Source organism: Arabidopsis lyrata (assembly GCF_000004255.2).
Source record: "Arabidopsis lyrata subsp. lyrata unplaced genomic scaffold ARALYscaffold_7, whole genome shotgun sequence".
Classification (NCBI taxonomy): Eukaryota; Viridiplantae; Streptophyta; class Magnoliopsida; order Brassicales; family Brassicaceae; genus Arabidopsis; species Arabidopsis lyrata.
This window is the reverse complement of record NW_003302549.1, coordinates 14850198-14869099: the sequence shown is the minus strand read 5'-3', so window position 1 is coordinate 14869099 and position 18902 is coordinate 14850198. Positions and strand designations below refer to the sequence as shown.

The following is an 18902-nucleotide window of genomic DNA, read 5'->3' as shown; positions in this document are numbered from 1 at the left end:
TTAGATTTAGCATTATGCATCATAGTGGACAACAAACCGTCAGACACGTTCTTTTCAACATGCATGACATCAATGTTGTGGCGAACCGGCAAATCCTAACACATGATAAAGAAGACTTTCAGCATATACATAATTTTTTAACAGTTTACTCAATTGTAATTAATATAGTAAACCAAATACTAACCTTCCAGTAAGGTAAAAGGAAGAGTATGGACCTTTTCTTCCATCTCCATTGATCACTGTCTTCTCCGTACTCTTCCTCTGAAGTAACCGCATCTCCCGCTCTCTTCCTCTTACTTTTCTTATCCAAAGTTCTTCCAAAATCATTCTTGAAATCTTTAAGTATCTCAGCAATCTCTGCCCCAGTCTGAATTCTATTAGCTGTCCCATTCTCCACAGTGTTGTCAAACCATCCTTTTTTGCGCCTGTACGGATGTCCAGGCCTGAGCCTCTTCCTATTGCCCAAATAGACATATTTGCTACTAAACTTCAACCACCTCCTAGGTGTGTCCTTTCCACAAACAATACAGGCTTGTTTCCCCTAAACCTTACATCCAGACAATGTCCCTAAGGCTGGATAGTCACTGATACTCCACAACAACAAAGCTCTAAGTGTAAACTTCTCTTTCATAAAGGAGTCATAAACCTCCATACCTTCATTCCATAAATCTATCAAATCCTCTATCAGCGGTGCTAGATAAACATCGATGTTGTTGCTTGGTGCAGTTGGACCAGGGATCAACAGCGTCAACATGATGTTCTCGGCCTTCATACACATGGTTGCAGGCGTGTTGTAGTTGACTAATAAGACTGGCCATGTACTGTATTTGGTATTCTGCATAGAGAAAGGGTTCATTCCATCTGTAGATAAATCGAGTCTTAGGTTTCTCGGTTCTGCAGCAAACTCTGGCCACTTATTATTGACCCGTGCCCATGTAATAGAATCCACTGGATGTCGCATTATACCATCTTCACTACCATTGTTGAAATGCCAACGCAAATCCTCAGCCATTCTTTTTGATCTAAACATCCTTTTCAATCTGTCCTTGATTGGAAAATACCGAAGGACCTTTGCTGGAATCCCCTTCTTTTCCTCACCACTTCGTTTATCAATTTCCCATCTTGATGCACTACATCTTGGGCAGCTTTCCATCTGAGCATAGTGCTTCCTATACAGTATACAGTCGTTCTTACATGCGTGAATGAGATCGTAACCAAACCCAAAAACCTTCAAGAACTTTTTCATCTCAGAAGTGGACTTTGGAAGCACATTATCTTCTGGCAACATGTCTTTAATTGTGGTCAATAGCTGATCAAAGAAGTTCTCTGACATACCACTCTTCACTTTGATGTGGTAAAGGACTGTTATTGCAGAAACCTTGTTGTACTTGTGACACGTAGAGTAGAGTGGAGTTTCAGCCTCCTCTAACTTCTCCCTAAACTCAGATTCTTCTGGATTCTGCCACTCCTTAGATGGTTGTTCAGCTCTTACTTCAGACTCAAAAAAAGCTGTCCTCATCAAGTCATAAGCCTCTTCCTCTGTAGTTGGAACTTCAGCAGATGTTCTGTCCCTCCTGTCCCCATGCTTACTCCAACATGGATTCCTCTTGTACTTCAAATCCATACCCCTAATCACTAGATGATCCAATACAGTCTCTATCAACTGATGACAAACATTTCTACAATCGACGCAGGGACAGAACATCTCTGTAGGATTACCCAAATTACTTGATGCTCCAGAAACAAAATTCCTAGCACCAATCTCATACTCAAGGCTATTCCTAAGGTAAGAAAAAAAAAACAAAGATTAGTATCACAATTGAAACCATCTATGAAAATATCAGACAGTTGCATACCTTGGAAGCCAAGCCCATGCCTTGTCCATTTCACACCAATACGACCCAAGCTCCACCACCAATTATACATACATTTGTGATAATAACTTTAATTAATGATCAAACACTCACATAACTTGTCTATTCAGTCAATAAAACAACATCTGACACGAACAAAAAAAGATAGAAATAAAATCTTACACGAGTAGACAAGAAGTTTCAAGACTAGAAATCAAGATTCTGCAAAGATAAAAGGAGATGAAGTCTTAGAATCAGTACAAAACAATTCATTTAGGAACAGCTACAGACCCGTAATTACCTTGTAGTTCTTGTACTGAAATCTCTACGCAATTCTACAGAGCCGCTGATCCAACTACACATCAGAAATAACATCGATTCAACTCAGACAAACATCAATCGACAAACACAAATCGAATACATCAATCGAAAAGATCAATCGACAAAACCCAAACTCACATCAGAAAAATCGATTCAACACACATAAGAAAAAACGATTCAACTCACAGTTATTTGAAAAACAACAAAAACGGATCAAACCCATGAAATATTAACAAAATCAATGCGAATAACCCATGAAGAACCCATGAAGAACCCATGAAATCGATCGATTTACCTTCTGTATCAATTTACACCTAACCAAATTGATTTCGAATGAGATCGAGATCCAGAGGGATTTCGACAGAGAATGATTCAGACAGAGAAGGATTTAGAATGCGAGGGATCGAGAGAGTGGAACAGACAAGGAATCGAGTTTCAGATAGGGTTTCAAGACGAGAGAGAGGAATGTCGGGTTTGAGAGAGGAAGACGAGAGAAGAGAGAGTAATGAAATTAAAAACCTAATCTTTTTTTTTCTTTCTCTATCTTTATTTTTTGTTTTGGTACTTAGTGAAATTTTTGGAGCCAATGAAATTTTTGTTTCCCAGTTTAACATATAATAACGTTTATGCTATCATAGACCAAAGGAAAAAGCGCCACGACGAAATGTTTTTCGCGCTCATCCTACCATAGCGTTTCTATTTTCGAAAACGCTATTAATAGTTTCACAAAATTAATCTATAGCAGAAACATATAAAACGCTATAGTGTACTGCTATTAATACCCTCATTTCCTGTAGTGCTTCACAAAAAAATACTTAGATCGGGTTAAATAAAACTCAACTCATACACCGGATATTCTATATTTAATAATTTAGATATTTAGAAGATTTGATTAAGATTTAGAATTATGATTCTCCTATCATCTTTGTTTGATTTGTTTTTAACTGTTTTGAATCATCATATAATACATAAGTAAAAAAAAATCAATTTCTTTTTTTGCATATATTGTGATTCGAAATTTTAAAAATGGACATATATTATCCAATTGACGAAAATGTGTGTTCAACGTTCTACATCGATTAAAATATTTAGTCAATGATTCAGATTCATATCATAAATAAGATCAACACTAATAAAATAAATGAGTTTTCTGGCGGGACGGGTTTTTGAATCAACAATAATAAAAATATTAAAATATCATTAATCCGCCGCTTCAATACGGATTAAATCCTTAATTTTTTTTTAATACCACCAATATTAGACATATTAAATCAGTCTCATTTAGAAAAGATTATATAAAACCAAAAATTGTCCTCTAGTATAATGTTACTTAATAACAATTGTAAACTATAAAATATAAATATCTTAAAAAATTATAAAATTTGCATACTTTTATATATAATAAATAATCGTTAAATTTTAAAAATTACTACTTTTAGAAAACAAATCACGGGACGGATTAAGAAGTTACAGGACGGGTTATATTTCGGAACTAAGTTATATGGTGGACGAGTTTGAATCAATATTTATAAAATTTTAAAATATCATTAACATACCGCTTTAATACAAATTAAATCTTCAGTTTATTAAAATATAAATGTCTTAGAGAATGATATGATTTGTAAGCTTTTATATATAATAAATAATCACTAAATTTTAAAATAAAAATAAATCACGGGACGGGTTCAAAAATTACGGAACGAGTTATATTTTGGAACGGGTTTATATGGCGGACAAATTTGAATCAATATTTATAAATATCATTAACATGCCGCTTTAATACGGGTTAAATCCTCAGTTTATTAACAATTGTCTCGTGAACTCGTGGTATACCGTTACTTAATAACAATTGTAAACTATAATATAAATAAATATTTTATAGGGATATACAATTTACAAAATATTCTTATACTAACATTAAAAATAAATCATCCCGTGGTACACCGCGGGTTAAAATCTAGTTTATAGTGTTTTCGATCATTAATATTTGTTGGTTTTAAATGTTTATGTCTTTTGTATAAGAACCGGATACTATTACAGTAGTATTACTATACAGTAGCTGGTCTTTGGATCAGTAATGTACTTGTCTCTTTAGAAACCAGAGATTTTGACTTTTCTTGGCCAAAAAGGTATTCAACAATTCATATCAAAACCTAAACCACCCAAATCGGATTAAGTCCCAAAAATTTAATATACAAGTAATCATTAAGAGAAAAAAACATAAAAAAAAAAAAACCAATGCCATAATAACCTCCCCATTTCAACCACTTCACAATCCTAAAAAATGCAACAACTACACAAATCTTTTTCCTCCGTATTTATACACCAATTGATCAATCTCAAATCCTTCAAATCTTGCCTGCTAAACAAAACCAAGAATCATCCAAAACAAATATCCTCCAATATGATGAAACAATCACCATCCTCACTTTCAACATCAATCTTTCTCATAGTTGCTCTATTTACTGCAACAACTGCACTCGATCCTGCGCCCGAAGACCCGATTTTCGAATTGTACATGCACGACATACTTGGCGGAAGTAGTCCCACCGCGAGACCAATTACTGGTTTGCTTGGAAACATCTACAACGGTCAAGTACCGTTTGCTAAGCAGATCGGTTTTGTTCCACCGCAAAACGGTGTTGCCATACCCAATGCAAATGGGGCTTTGCCAACGGTTAATGGTATCAACGGTATTCCTTTAGGTACCGGTTTGTCCGGTACTGCGTTTTCTGGTCAGAATCTAAATGGGATTCAGACACAGTTGGGTCCTGATGGTCTGAGTCTTGGGTTTGGAACAATCACGGTGATTGATGACATAATCACATCTGGTCCTGACTTGGGGTCACAGCCACTTGGTAAGGCTCAAGGGGTTTATGTTGCCAGCTCAGCAGATGGAAGCACTCAGATGATGGCTTTCACAGCTATGCTTGAAGGTGGAGAGTACAATGATAATCTAAATTTCTATGGAATTTATAGGATCGGAAGCGCCATGTCGCATCTGTCTGTTACTGGAGGAACAGGAAGGTTTAAGAATGCTTGCGGATTTGCAGAGGTTAGGCCGTTGATTCCTGCGGGCCAACACTTTGTTGATGGAGCAGAAATGTTGTTGAGGATCATTGTCCATCTGAAATATTGAGAATTATGTTTAAAACTTGTGAATGAATGTGTGTGAAATGTGTGATGCGATTTGTAATTAAGAATGTTTCCTTCTCGTGAATTATTCCAACTATTCTGACAAGGGTCTGGTTTATTGCTCTCATGATTCCGACAAAAGAAGTAAGAATAAGAATATTGGAAGGCTAGTGACTCGCGGGAACAAACACCGTTCACTCAGCTCAGAACACTCCAAAGAATGTGGCTGCAGCAAAAACTAAGAAGAGAGCTCCACCCACATAGCCCACCTGCATCAAAAGGACAACAATATTACATTAGTTTGTGAGCAATTCGGTTTCTGTGAACGGACTTGTGTAAGCATTTGCTCGTACCAGTTTCTCAGATATATAGTTGGCAAGGAACGCGCCACCCATGATTGCAAGCACTGTTGCAACTAAGTGTCCAGCAATAGCTCCGCTCGCAACTCCCAATGGAGACTATAACACAGATTTGAAACAGAGAAATGTTTAGGGTGTAGTGAGCTAAAACTTGTAGTGTTGTGGGATGTTGCGAATCATACCTGTGCAGCACCAAGCGCAACAGTAGCAAGCATTGATCGGTCTCCCCATTCCTGATTAGACAAAGAACAGTCAATTATCAAAATGTGGATGGTTTAATTGAGTTTCTTGACAAATATAAACGGTTTCTTATTTCTTACCGCAAAGAACACGAGGCTGAATGATTTCCAGAGGATTTCAAGAGGGTTTGTGAGCTTTTTGGACGCCTTTTCTTTCACGAGTTCTTCAGCTTCAGAGTATTCACCAAGTTCTATACCAGTTTCCTCACCATTCTTGGCTTCCACCGGTGGAAGATCCCATGCATCCTTAATGGATTTCAATCCAAAGAACATGAGAAGCGAAATTGCAGCATATTCTCCAATCGGTAGTGCTGTTCAAGAGAAGAGAAGCATCTCATCATATATTTTCCATAAAATGGTTTGTTCGTATGAGTAATGTAATAACTTCAAGATTAAGACAAGATGAATAAGCATCAGGTAGCTTACTCGTCTGGAACTGAGCAGGCACGGATTGAAATATCTTCCCAATAACAACTGATAAGATAGTCATTAAAGATAAAGCTCCCATTGAACCTAAAAGGACCTTGTCAAGAGTTCAAGGTCAATAACATCAGCATTCACCGCAAAAAATGTTTCACACCATTATATAACTTATATTAGAACAAAAGGACATAAGAGAGTGAGAGAGACATATCAGAAGAAAACGTACCAGTGTTTTCTCATACTGCATGGCCAACAAAGCAGCAATGAAAAATGTCTGGCAAACAGAAAAACAACATATATGAGACGGACGGGTACCATATATATGATCATCTATAAAAGTAAATACACCGCATAACAACTACCACATTTACTTAATCAAGAATTTGGGTAATGTAAAAGTAATCTAAAGACGACATACTTCAAAATATCGGCTACATGAATAGATATATACCTTATCTCCAATCTCAGAAACAAATATCAGTGAGAAGGCTGCTGTGAAGCCTGACTTTGCTACTGCTGCTAGAACTGAGGATGGTCCTCCTTTCACAAAAGTGATAAGAGAAAATACCAAACCGCAACTCAGTAGTACAAGCGCTATTGACAAAGAATAAGGAAATGGCCCTCGAGGTTTTAAGCTGCAGGATTCAATGAAAATAGACGGATCATGGATCATATATGTATTTCAAAAGAGTAGTAAAACAACACCAGCTTCAATGAACCCTATTACACTCATAAATTTAGTGTTGCATAATTCAGAGTTTGAGGAAATTCTTCTACTAAAAGAAACACTTTCAGCATTTCAAGAACTTCAACTTCTTATGTTATTCCTGATTACGTATGCTTTCTTACCGAAAGAGCTCGAAAGAGTTATATAAACACAAATACCACAAAATTCCCAACGTACTATGCTTTCTTGCCAAAAAAAATAATAAGAGTTACATATAATATTTCTCTTATGACCCCTTAACTGTTGCTTGTTGATGCAGCAAATAAGAGTCAAAGAGATGATAAACTAAAGTTCTAAACACAAAACACCAGCAAATGTTGATAACTTATACACAATTTTTCAAAAGTGAATCTTCACTGCATATATTGGTTACAGGCTATAGTCTATATCCAAACCGGTTACGCGAAATCATAATCTTAGACTCTAAACAGTAACAAATGTTGGTTCTCTTGCTAACAAGAAGAATATACTCATAAGTGATAAAAATATAACCTTTCTGATGAAGTAGCAGGAGATTGATCAAGAGAACTTCTTTGCGATCCATCCTCTTCTCCACCACTATAGCTCCCAGATCCAACACCAGCATCTGATGCACGAACTCTAAATTTTCCCCAGAGTAAATCCAACTTTGGTCTCCGTCTACATCTTACTACAAACTAGTTAGTACCACAAATGTTTGAATCAAACTCAACTAAGCTGATTTCTACACAATTAGGTGAATACAAGTATCATCCATAGCAAAGTCGTGGACTTTCAAGTCATAGGAAGAGTAACTTACAAGGAAGAAAATTGGGTTTTTTCGAAATCTTCGGACAAGGTAAAGATTCAGACAAAGACAGGAACGGGAGTTTCTGTATTGAAGATACAGTTACTGATGTTGCTGTGGAATTAGCATTCTTGCTCAAGCTTGTGAGGTTCATGATCTTTTTGTTCTGAATTCACGGAAGCAGAGAGTTTAGTGAAACATTGTTTGATAAAGAAGAAACCCAGAAAGAAAGATTGAGACTTTTTTCCGATTTTCACTGGAAATCGAAGAAGAGAAGAATGGTTTGGTGATGGAGATAGGATTTGCAAATTCGGGTTCTCTTTTGTCTGTGTGATTGGGGTTTGACTCTAGATGTGCCACGTGGATTGTGTGAGCTTTCGAGGATAACGAAACGGCACCGTTTTATAGTCTACTGAGAAAGACAAACCGAAAATGAAAACAACGATGTAAAAAGTTTCTGATTTGATAATTTTTACTCTACAAAATTGTTTTGTCCTTAATATGTCTATGGAAAAGTGTTATTATTGTGAATGTAATAATGTCTTTATTAACCAATAAAACATTATGTAGTAATTTAGAGGATCTCCAATGGTTGGACTCGCATGGAGTCCAAACCATATTTATAATTATAAATAATGCAAAATTTGAAATTTAGACACTTACTTGTTTTTTCATTTTTTTCGCACTCCAATGGTAGATCCAAAATTGAGGATCCAAAAATTAAAATTTTTGCAAAAATATGTAAAAATCTTTTACAAAACTTGAGACACAAACTACATTTGTCATATTACAAAACTTGAGACACAAACTTCATCCTTTAAACTCTCAGAACGATATATGCTAGCCATGTTGTCACCAATATATGCAGCCTGAAAATGACACAAGAACCAACTTAAGCATTCATTTAGCTTCCCTTGAGCACAGAACACAAACAACTAAAGCATTCATTTAGCTTCAACTAAAGCATTCATTTAGCTTTTCCTTCCTCTGCCATACACATAAAAGCAAAGAATGAGAAATCAACATTGTGGAGTCTCTTAAAGCTAATATCGTTTCACGGATATAAGATATCATATATGCAAATCAAAGCCAGCAACTGAGTTAATACAAAAGGAATAAAGAATAAAAAACAATAGAAGCCAACAGAGAGCTAGTAGAGAATTGATGCCAATAAGACGAGATTGACAATAGCAGAAATGAAGCAAAAGCTCGATCACTCAAATTTTCTCTCTAGGGTTCGTCGGAAATATTTGGGGATATTTTTGATTTCTGATTTTAGGGTTTGCGTTTTCGATTTTGGGGTTAAATCGGGGTGGGTTTTGGTTAAGTTAGTGAAATCGGGTTGAATTTGGGTACATTAGGGTTTAATCTGGTTAATAAAACATTTAATCGGTTTAGCATTGGGTTTTCAATACAGTAAACCGATTAAACCCAGATTCGTGTGGTTCTAACTCTCGAACATTTGATTCGGAGAGAAATAAGAAGTGAACTTCCGTTTCGGGGGGAACTAGGCCTCAAAGGTACATTTCAGGGACATTAGAACCGGGGTTAAAGTTTGGGCTGCATCTGTTATGATGCGATAGTTATCGGGGGGAAATAGACCGTTTTTCCTCTTTAAAACCTTATAAAAAATGCTCTTAAAGATATAAGATTTACCCAAATATGTATGTAACATTATTAAAACATACACAAACTACACTTCTATGTATCTAAAATCTCATAAATACTTTATAAATACCTTATAAATACATTTTAAATACCTTTAAAAACCTTTAAAATATCTTGTAAAACTTTTGAAAAACCTTAAAAATCCTTTAAAATAACTTGTAAAACCTTTAAAAACACCTTATAAAACCTTATAAATACTTGGATCGAGTCTTCAAGTAGTAGTTACAATCCATAAGTACCTTATAAACCTAATAAAACTTTATAAAAATTTCAGATTTAAAAAGGGGCATTTTTTATAATGGACATCTAAAAGGGGCATTTTTGAAAAGGGGTATACCAAAATGGACATTTTTAACAATTTCCCATATATATATATATATATATATATATAGATATATATCACCAGAATTATATTATAGCTATGTTAACAAATTTTGACCAAATGTTTTTAACATTTTTTATAAATTGTTTTTTTTAGGCAAAATAATTCTAATTCTTTTTAAATTATTTTTGCAAATCTCCCTTCTCAAGTTTAGTTTTTAAAAAGTGTCATCACACATTAACACTAAAACATCATTTTTGAACTCTTCAAAATGACAATTCTTGCAAATGAAACCCGAAAGTGCTAATATGTGGGGGAAACAAACAAAAAAAGAACTAAAAATTGCGATCTGAATTTTTCTTTTTTACTATTTCTTTTCTATATAGGATCACAGAGATATAGACCCTGATGAAACGACACTAACAAAATCTTCCCAATTGATAACCAATTTAACAAAAATGTTATATCCGTACAATATATCTATAACGAGAGTCTAATACCTATATAAACCACAAAAGTAAGGCCACCAATAAAGCTATAGAGACGATACTCTTGTTTATTATATAAGCTCCAGATTCATCGGTGTTAGTTGTAGTGGTTCCTTGTGGATTAAGTCCACCGCCACCTATTCCAAATGGTGATGTCGTGGTGCCCGACGGTGGTCTCAATGTCGTCATTGGGCTGTTTCCGGCGGTTGTTGTCGGCGTTCCTCCCGCCGTGGTAGTTGAAGCTGACCCTCCAGCGTTACTGCCATGACCAAACCAAAATTTTAACCGAAATAGTTTAGAAATAGAATATTCTTGTTTAGTTCTTAAACAAAAAAATATTATTGTTTAGTTAATTAAAAATATTAACGCACTATACACCGTCCAAATTTTAATATGATGATATGTGTATTGATATTTAGTGTTTGTAGCTTAGTTATGAAAACGTGGGTAATAATATTTTCTTACAATAGGCAATATTTTTATTACAACAACAATAGACAACATTTGAAATTAAAAGTGTTTTTAAAAAGGATTGAAATCAAAATTGGTAATGGAAAAAAAGAATCAAATTATTTTCCTAAGAAACAAGAATCTTTAAAATAAGTAAATGCAACTCATCAACTTGTATAAGCTTGTTCGTCACGAAACCTCTAAAGTAGAACACTGCAACAAGCTTTTTTTCCTTTTCTTTTTGCTTTTCATTTTCTTTTCTTTTAGTTATTACAAACTTGTACCATTCTGACCAGAAAAAAGGCTAGACCAACGAACCGAAACAGAATAATAGAACTAAAGATGACATGGATCTCTACCGTTGAATGATTACTCGTAAAGATTATCCAACGGTCCAGAAACATTAAATGGGATATGCATATAAAGTCATGCAAATTAGTACGACGCATGAAATAGGATCACAACATTCTCAGTCAAATGAATGAAAAATCCGTGAGATGGAGTTCCTTATCAGCGAAAAATTCAGTGAAATTATATTGAAAACATTTATTAGAAACGAACAGAAATATTATGCATAATAAACACATCGTATAAAAATTACGTACCGTACAGAATTTGGATACACGCATGATCCATAACCTACACAAAAATAAACCAAATTAGAGCGAGGTAGAACCCAAAAAAAATCATATACACAAAGCTTATTGTTACTAAAAATAAACCAAAAAAATGTATAAAACCGGCATGAATAATGCAAAATTCCAAAAAACAAAAAAAAAAGAAACTGTCTTACGAGAAACACCAAAACTATTATGACAGTTTTACCGAGTTAACCAATCCGGTTAAGCCATATTTTTGTAAAATACATACTAGGATCAGTTTTTGCGATGGTGGATGTGCCAGCGAAGTTACATGAGCCAGGAGCCATAGCTGCACGCTGAAAGTAGCTATTGAAAGCATAAGATGCGTGCGCCTGAACGGTGTTAGGGAGGAAACAGAGACCATTGGGTTGGATTGGAGCACAGTCGGCTCCAGCGGCGCATGCGTAGTCTAGAGCCGCCTGGAGCGCCTGGCTTGTAACATCGAACCGAGCAACGCACCACATCGCAGCGGAGGAACGGAAGAGAAGAAGGAGGAGGAAGGAGAGAGATTGGAGACAGAGAGCCATTGAGGAAGTGGTAAGAGAGAAAGAAAGGAGTAAGAGTGAAGAGTTTGAATGTGGAGCCTTACCACTCACTCTCTTTTGCTTTTGCTTTGTTTTCTCTTTTCTTTTAATTTACATTCTTTTTGCGTTTCTGTGTTCTTTTTTGCTTATGTTGAATTTGAGCTTTCCTTGTTGTTTTTAAAATAAAGATTAAATAAAAGATACAAGGACAAGTTGTTATCCGAAAATATATATGAAACAATCAATATATAAGTAGTGACTAGAGTTAAAAGCATGCAATTATGTGGAAATAAATTTTCATAACTAAAAGGATTTTTGCATCTATAATAATTAATAATAGTGCAATTTTATAACTATATGGATTTGTTTCCTCTATACGGTGTGTGATATACATAAATATTGGCAAAACATTTAAGATCTGAGATTATTTTCGATCTGTTATAAAGTTCTCGAAAATCCGTTTCTAGACAACTTCACTATTTCCTCCACGTAGATTTCGGCTAGTTGCTAAGAGCTATACGACTTCTTGATGGCCAAGAATAGAGCTTACATAGTTAACCAGTCTACCATTACATATATTGTCTTCTTGCATCGTTTTTACTAGAAACTCAGTCACAAACTCCATTGTTATCACTTATCATGTTCTATTTCTATTTTGATAGTGGTGACCTTTGCAGTAGACCACTAGGTACTCGAGTTCCAGCTACATACAATTTCACTTGTAGTACCTCTTCAAGTCCCAATATATCTTATTAGTCACCTGGTAGATCAGTGAACCTCTTTAAGTCCCAATATATCTTATTAGTCACCTGGTAGATCGAGAAAATCACGACCGGTGTGCTAGCCGCAGTAGCTCCCCTTTTAGTTCTTTGTCCTAAGAAACGCCCCTTCAATTTTTGAACCGAAGTATTCCACTAGCCGTGACGTGAAGATACCTATTTACATTGGTTTCTATTAGATTATATCATGGTTTAATGTCCTGGTTTACTTTAGCCTCTGGTTTACAATTGTTTTTCTGGTTTAGGTGTTTGTATTTAAACAACATTCATTGTTAATTTACAAGTTAATGAAGCATAAATTCTAAAACAATGAAAAGGTTGTTAGATCTGAAATGGTATCAGAGCTTTTCTTCAACGTCATGCTTCATTCATCTTCCGCAAGCTTAATTTCACTCTTTTTTCTTCGTTTGATCTTCTTGAATCTCTTATATTCTTCTTCTCCGATTCATTCTCTTCATTTTGATCGGAATTTTTCTGTGTTTGCTTAAGTTTTTCTCCGATTGCGTTTCATTCCAATCGCGCAACTTTGTTTTCTTCTTCTGATGGCGAATCCAGCTACCATAAGCTCCGATCCTTACTCGAATCCGTTTTATCTTCATGCTGCTGACAATTCCGGTGTTAATCTGGTCACTGACAAGCTCACCGGTGAATCCAACTATCATACATGGCGCCGATCTATCATCAAGGCTCTCAATGCGAAAAACAAGCTTGGATTCATCAATGGCTCTATCGTCAAACCGTCTGAAACCGATGCTGATTACGGATCATGGACTCGATGCAACGATATGGTATGTACTTGGATTACGAATTCTGTTTCGAAGGATTTGAGTTCTGGAACAGTTTATTTTGATGATGCACATTTGTTATGGTTGAATCTGGAAGGTAGATTTAGGCAGAGTAATTTGTCAAAGATTTATAGTGTTCAAGATCAATTAGATCGCTTACATCAAGGATCTTTAGATCTCAGTGCCTATTACACTCGACTCACTACTTTATGGGAAGAACTGAAAAATTTTGAAGAGCTACCTTCCTGTACTTGTGGTCACTGCACTTGTGGATCTAATGATCGTTGGCTTCAGTTGTATGAGCGGCGTAATATTGTTAGATTCTTGATGAGGCTTAATGAATTTTTTGCTCAGACTCGTCGCCAAATTCTCATGATGGATCCTCTTCCAGAGTTCACTAAAATCTACAATTTCATTTCTCAAGATGAACAACAAAAAGGTTTCACTAATCTGCCTATACCAGAAGCTCCAGTGTGCCAAGCTTCAGTGACTTATTCAAAGCAAAAGAGCTTTCACCAACAAGGGAAGCCTCGACCTCTCTGTACTCACTGTGGTTTGCTTGGTCACACTATTGCACGATGCTATAAGCTTCACGGGTATCCACCTGGTTATAAGATACCTCCAACTTCTGGTTACACAGCAGAGAAACCAAAATCTTTTCCACAGCAAAATGGAGTTCACATGGTGTATTCTCAGTCTCCATATCAGATGGCTTATATGCACAATCCGCAGATTCAATCTCCACAGAATCAGATTTACTACAATGGCACTTCTTATGTTCCCATTGGTCCTTCTTATATTGCTTCTGCTTCTGTTGGTACTCCTTCTGCTTCAATTGGTGCTCAATCTGGTCCTTTCTTTCATCCTGGACAGTCTTCAGGACAATTGACTGCTGAAACTCCTATGGTGAATCATTCTGTCAACATGGTCAATACTGGTAGAGTTTTCACTCCTGGTACTAGCTCACACGGTGGGGAACAAGCTTCTCAAATGGTTACTCACTTGAACAGACAACTTCAGGGTTCTCCGTATCAAGTTATATGTCCTCAGCCTGTCTCACAACATATTGGTTCAATCTCAGCACAAGGTACACCACCTGTACCTTCACACTATATTTCTGCTTTCGAACCAGGCCTTATTATTCCACAAAATGTCTGGATTCTTGATACTGGGGCTAGTTGTCATATTTGTTGTGACCTTAGTATGTTTTCCAATACCTATCGAGTTGAGCATACCACAATAACTCTTCCTAATAAAACCATTATCTCCATTGACACTGCTGGAACAGTAAAACTTAGTGATAGGCTTATTCTTCATCCTGTTTTCTTTGTTCCTTCTTTTCATTTCAATTTGATTAGTGTTAGTTCTTTAACGAAAACAAATAAAAACTTTTCTGTGCATTTTTATCATGATTCTTGTTTCATTCAGGATCATACTCAGGCTTGGACGATTGGTAGAGGAGATCAGTCCAATGATCTTTATCTCTTAAATCCACCGGCTCCACCTGATACACATCATCATCATCTTGCATTCTTTGCTGTTTCTCCTGAGCTTTGGCATCAGCGTCTTGGTCATCCATCAAATTCAAGAGTTCAAACTTTATCTTCAAATTTGCATATTCCTCAGAAACTTTCTGAATTTCATTGTAAAGTTTGTCATTTGTCAAAACAAAAACGATTGCCTTTTATTTCAAATAATAAACTTTCTGAGGAACCTTTCTCTTTGATTCATATTGATGTATGGGGTCCTTTTCACATTACTTCTGTTAAAGGATATCGTTATTTTCTTACTATTGTTGATGATTGCACTCGTTTTACATGGATATATTTTCTTCATTTAAAGAGTGATGTTTCAAAATGTTTTCCTGAATTCTTAAATCTTGTTCATACTCAGTTTGGTTTAAAAGTTAAAAGCATACGATCTGATAATGCACCAGAACTTCAATTCAAAGATTTATTAGCAAAACATGGCATCATTCACTATCATTCTTGTGCATATACTCCACAGCAAAACTCTGTAGTTTAACGCAAACATCAACATCTTTTAAATGTTGCAAGATCTTTATATTTTCAATCTAATATTCCCCTTGCATATTGGCCAGAATGTGTTGCCACTTCTGCTTTCTTGATCAATAGAATTCCTACTTCTGTTTTAGATAACAAGAGTTCTTTTGAGATATTGCATAAAAAAACTACCTGATTACAGTATTCTTAGAGTCTTTGGTTGCCTTTGTTATGCATCCACTCATCAGCATGTTAGACATAAATTCACTGAGAGAGCAAGAGCATGTGCATTTCTTGGTTATGAACCTGGTTTTAAAGGATATAAAGTTTTAGATCTTGAATCAAATACTCTTTCTATTTCTCGTAATGTGCAATTTCATGAAAACATTTTCCCTTTTATTAATAATTATGTTCCACATAGTATTTCTTTCTTTGATGAGTCAATTCTTCCTGTTTCTGAAAATCAAAACCAGAATTTACAAAATTTTCAAGTTTATGATGATATTAATACCATCATGGTTGAGAATGTTCCTATCATTGAGTCACCTACTGTTCCAGACATCACACACTCACGTTCCCTCAATCCATCAAACACTATAGATAATAATGCTCAATCTCAGGATGGCATAAATAACACACTCAGGCCACGCAGAGAGACTCGTGCCCCTAGTTATCTTTCACAGTACCATTGATCTCTTGTTTCCAAAGAGCCTTCTCCTTCTCTTCATGGTACTGCTCATCCTCTCTCTTCTTATTTGTCTTACGATAAACTCTCTCATGAGTATCGTCTGTTCTGTTTTGCCATTATTTCTGAGAAAGAACCAAACTCTTTTAAAGAGGTAGTGTTGCTGAAACAGTGGCTTGATGCGATGAACTTGGAATTGGATGCTCTTGTAAGTACATCTACTTGGGAAATTTGTTCTTTACCTGATGGGAAACACGCTATTGGTTGTAAATGGGTGTATAAAATCAAATATAAGTCAGATGGGTCTATTGAGAGATACAAAGCCCGTTTGGTAGCAAAGGGCTACACACAGCAGGAAGGTGTTGATTATCTTGATACCTTTAGCCCTGTAGCTAAGCTTACTTCTGTCAGATTAATTCTTGCTTTGTCTGCTATTCATAACTGGATAATTGATCAAATGGATGTGACAAATGCATTTCTCCATGGTGATTTAGAAGAGGAGATTTTTATGCATTTGCCACAGGGGTATACACCAAGACAGGGGGAGCTTTTGCCAGAGAAACCAGTTTGTAGATTAAAAAAGTCACTTTATGGCCTTAAACAGGCTTCCCGCCAATGGTTTCACAAGTTCTCTGGTGTTCTTTTGCAGAATGGATTTCTACAGTCATTTTTTGATCCAACTTTGTTTGTGAGATCAAATACTGAAGGTTTTCTGGCTTTGTTGGTATATGTCGATGATATTATGCTTGTTAGCAACACTCCTGCTGCGATACAGAATATCAAGACATTGTTGGCTAAAGAGTTCAAGATCAAAGATTTGGGAAAATTGAGATATTTTCTTGGCTTGGAAGTTGCTAGATCCAAAGAAGGGATTTCAGTTTCACAGAGAAAATATACCTTAGAGCTTCTTGAAGAGTTTGGCTTCCTAGGATGTAAACCAATGCCAACACCTATGGAGTTGAACATCAAGTTGAGTCAAGACTCTGGTGAACTGATTTCTGATGCTTCTCTTTATCGGAAAATCATTGGTAAGCTGGTTTACTTGACTGTCACTCGACCAGACATCTGTTTTGCTGTAAACAAGCTCAGTCAGTACATGAATTCACCACGGGAACCACATCTTATGGCTGCACATCGGATTCTGCGTTATTTAAAGAATGATCCAGGTCAAGGTGTGTTCTATCCTTCTACTTCTACTCTCACTCTTAGGGGTTTTGCTGATGCTGACTGGAGTAATTGCCCGGAGAGTAGCAGGTCTATTTCTGGTTACTGTGTTTTCCTTGGTGATTCATTAATATCTTGGAAATCCAAGAAACAAGACATTGTTAGCCGCAGTTCTGCAGAGGCAGAGTATAGAAGCATGGCTAATGCCACCTGTGAGTTGATTTGGATTAATTCTCTACTAGAAGATTTGCAGGTTCCATTGCTTGATACTATTGTTCTCTATTGTGACAATGAGGCTGCTCTACACATTTCCAAGAATTCAGTCTACCATGAGCGTACCAAACACATCACTTGTGATGTTCATGTGGTTCGAGAACAAGTTGCTTCTGGTTTTCTGAAGACTCTTCACATTAATACTGAGCATCAGTTGGCCGATGTGTTCACAAAGCCTCTCACTGCAGCACAATTCAGATACCTATTGTCCAAGATGGGATTACATCACCTGTACTCTCCATCTTGAGGGGGAGTATTAGATTATATCATGGTTTAATGTCCTGGTTTACTTTAGCCTCTGGTTTACAATTGTTTTGCTGGTTTAGGTGTTTGTATTTAAACAACATTCATTGTTAATTTACAAGTTAATGAAGCATAAATTCTAAAACAATGAAAAGGTTGTTAGATCTGAAAGTTTCCATGAACTTCTTCAAAGCCAGGTATCTCTTTTGGACTTCCTAAACGCTCCATAAATTGTCTTGTCTCAGTGCATCCGTGAATGCGGATTATGCTTCGTCCGTGAGCTCTCCCGCGTCTTAACGTCTGCCACGATCGGCCTCGTCTAACTCAATACATTTATCACTTGGTTAACTTTTCATGGATTGTATTTGCGGTTTCCATATTGTAACCCGCTAGCAACTCCACCCATCTATGTTGTCACAAGTAATAAGGCTCCTTAAGGGAAGATTTACTTCAAACTGTTATGGTCTTTGAATATATACCTCCTCCCCATACATATATGCTCGCTAAAAATTTAAGACCAAAGCTGCTAACTGTTGAAAGTTAAACTTGATTTTGAATCAAGTTTAATTATTGGGTCAATTACCCAATAATCATTTGATGGGCCAAATCCAAGTTCTAGAGTTTTCTCTAGAAATATCATCATCCCACCTCCTTAAAAAGTTCTAGAAATTCTCTAGAACCATCTCCACCTCCTTAAACATAAAAATCTAGATATTTTTATAGAATAATCTAGATAATTGTATTATTATAATCTATATTATGATGGAATAATCTAGATTTAGGATTAAAATATTTTAGATATTTTGTAGTTTGGAAGCTATAAATACCTCTTCCCTCTCTCATTTGTTGTAAGATTGTTAAGTTGTCTTCAAGTTAAAATCAAAGTAATAAAAGTTCTATTTCCTAAAACTCTCTCTCAAACACTTAAACACTTTCTCCATTACCTTTAAAAGAATTTTACTCTAACACTAACTAGGTCATGGGTAGAGTAACTAATCTCATTCTCATGCTTTCACAACTGCCTTGAGGCATACACAATAACATGTATGTTCTC

At 35.9% G+C, this 18902-nt stretch overlaps 4 protein-coding genes across 4 annotated transcripts; 2 read left to right on the top strand and 2 right to left on the bottom strand.

Annotated features, from left to right (window-relative positions):
- The first annotated feature begins 4246 nt into the window (after positions 1-4246).
- LOC9304422 (dirigent protein 18) lies at positions 4247-5415 on the top strand. The gene has a single exon (XM_002870327.2). The coding sequence runs from the start codon at positions 4459-4461 to the stop codon at positions 5311-5313; it is 855 nt and encodes a 284-aa protein (XP_002870373.2). The 5' UTR covers positions 4247-4458; the 3' UTR covers positions 5314-5415.
- On the bottom strand, positions 5371-8211 carry LOC9304421 (protein PAM71-homolog, chloroplastic). The gene is made up of 9 exons (XM_002868303.2): positions 7836-8211; positions 7550-7706; positions 6782-6965; positions 6557-6604; positions 6334-6430; positions 5989-6218; positions 5851-5901; positions 5663-5767; positions 5371-5578 (listed from the first exon to the last, which is right to left on the bottom strand). Exons 1-9 carry the CDS (start codon positions 7975-7977, stop codon positions 5513-5515), a joined length of 1080 nt encoding a protein of 359 aa, XP_002868349.1. The 5' UTR covers positions 7978-8211; the 3' UTR covers positions 5371-5512.
- A 1944-nt stretch (positions 8212-10155) lies between these two features.
- On the bottom strand, positions 10156-12022 carry LOC9306444 (PLASMODESMATA CALLOSE-BINDING PROTEIN 1). The gene is made up of 3 exons (XM_021019108.1): positions 11622-12022; positions 11357-11390; positions 10156-10560 (listed from the first exon to the last, which is right to left on the bottom strand). Exons 1-3 carry the CDS (start codon positions 11917-11919, stop codon positions 10314-10316), a joined length of 579 nt encoding a protein of 192 aa, XP_020874767.1. The 5' UTR covers positions 11920-12022; the 3' UTR covers positions 10156-10313.
- A 1207-nt stretch (positions 12023-13229) lies between these two features.
- Positions 13230-15196, top strand: LOC110226054. Its single transcript, XM_021016588.1, has 2 exons — positions 13230-14567; positions 14909-15196. Exons 1-2 carry the CDS (start codon positions 13238-13240, stop codon positions 14935-14937), a joined length of 1359 nt encoding a protein of 452 aa, XP_020872247.1. The 5' UTR covers positions 13230-13237; the 3' UTR covers positions 14938-15196.
- The last annotated feature ends 3706 nt before the right edge of the window (positions 15197-18902 follow it).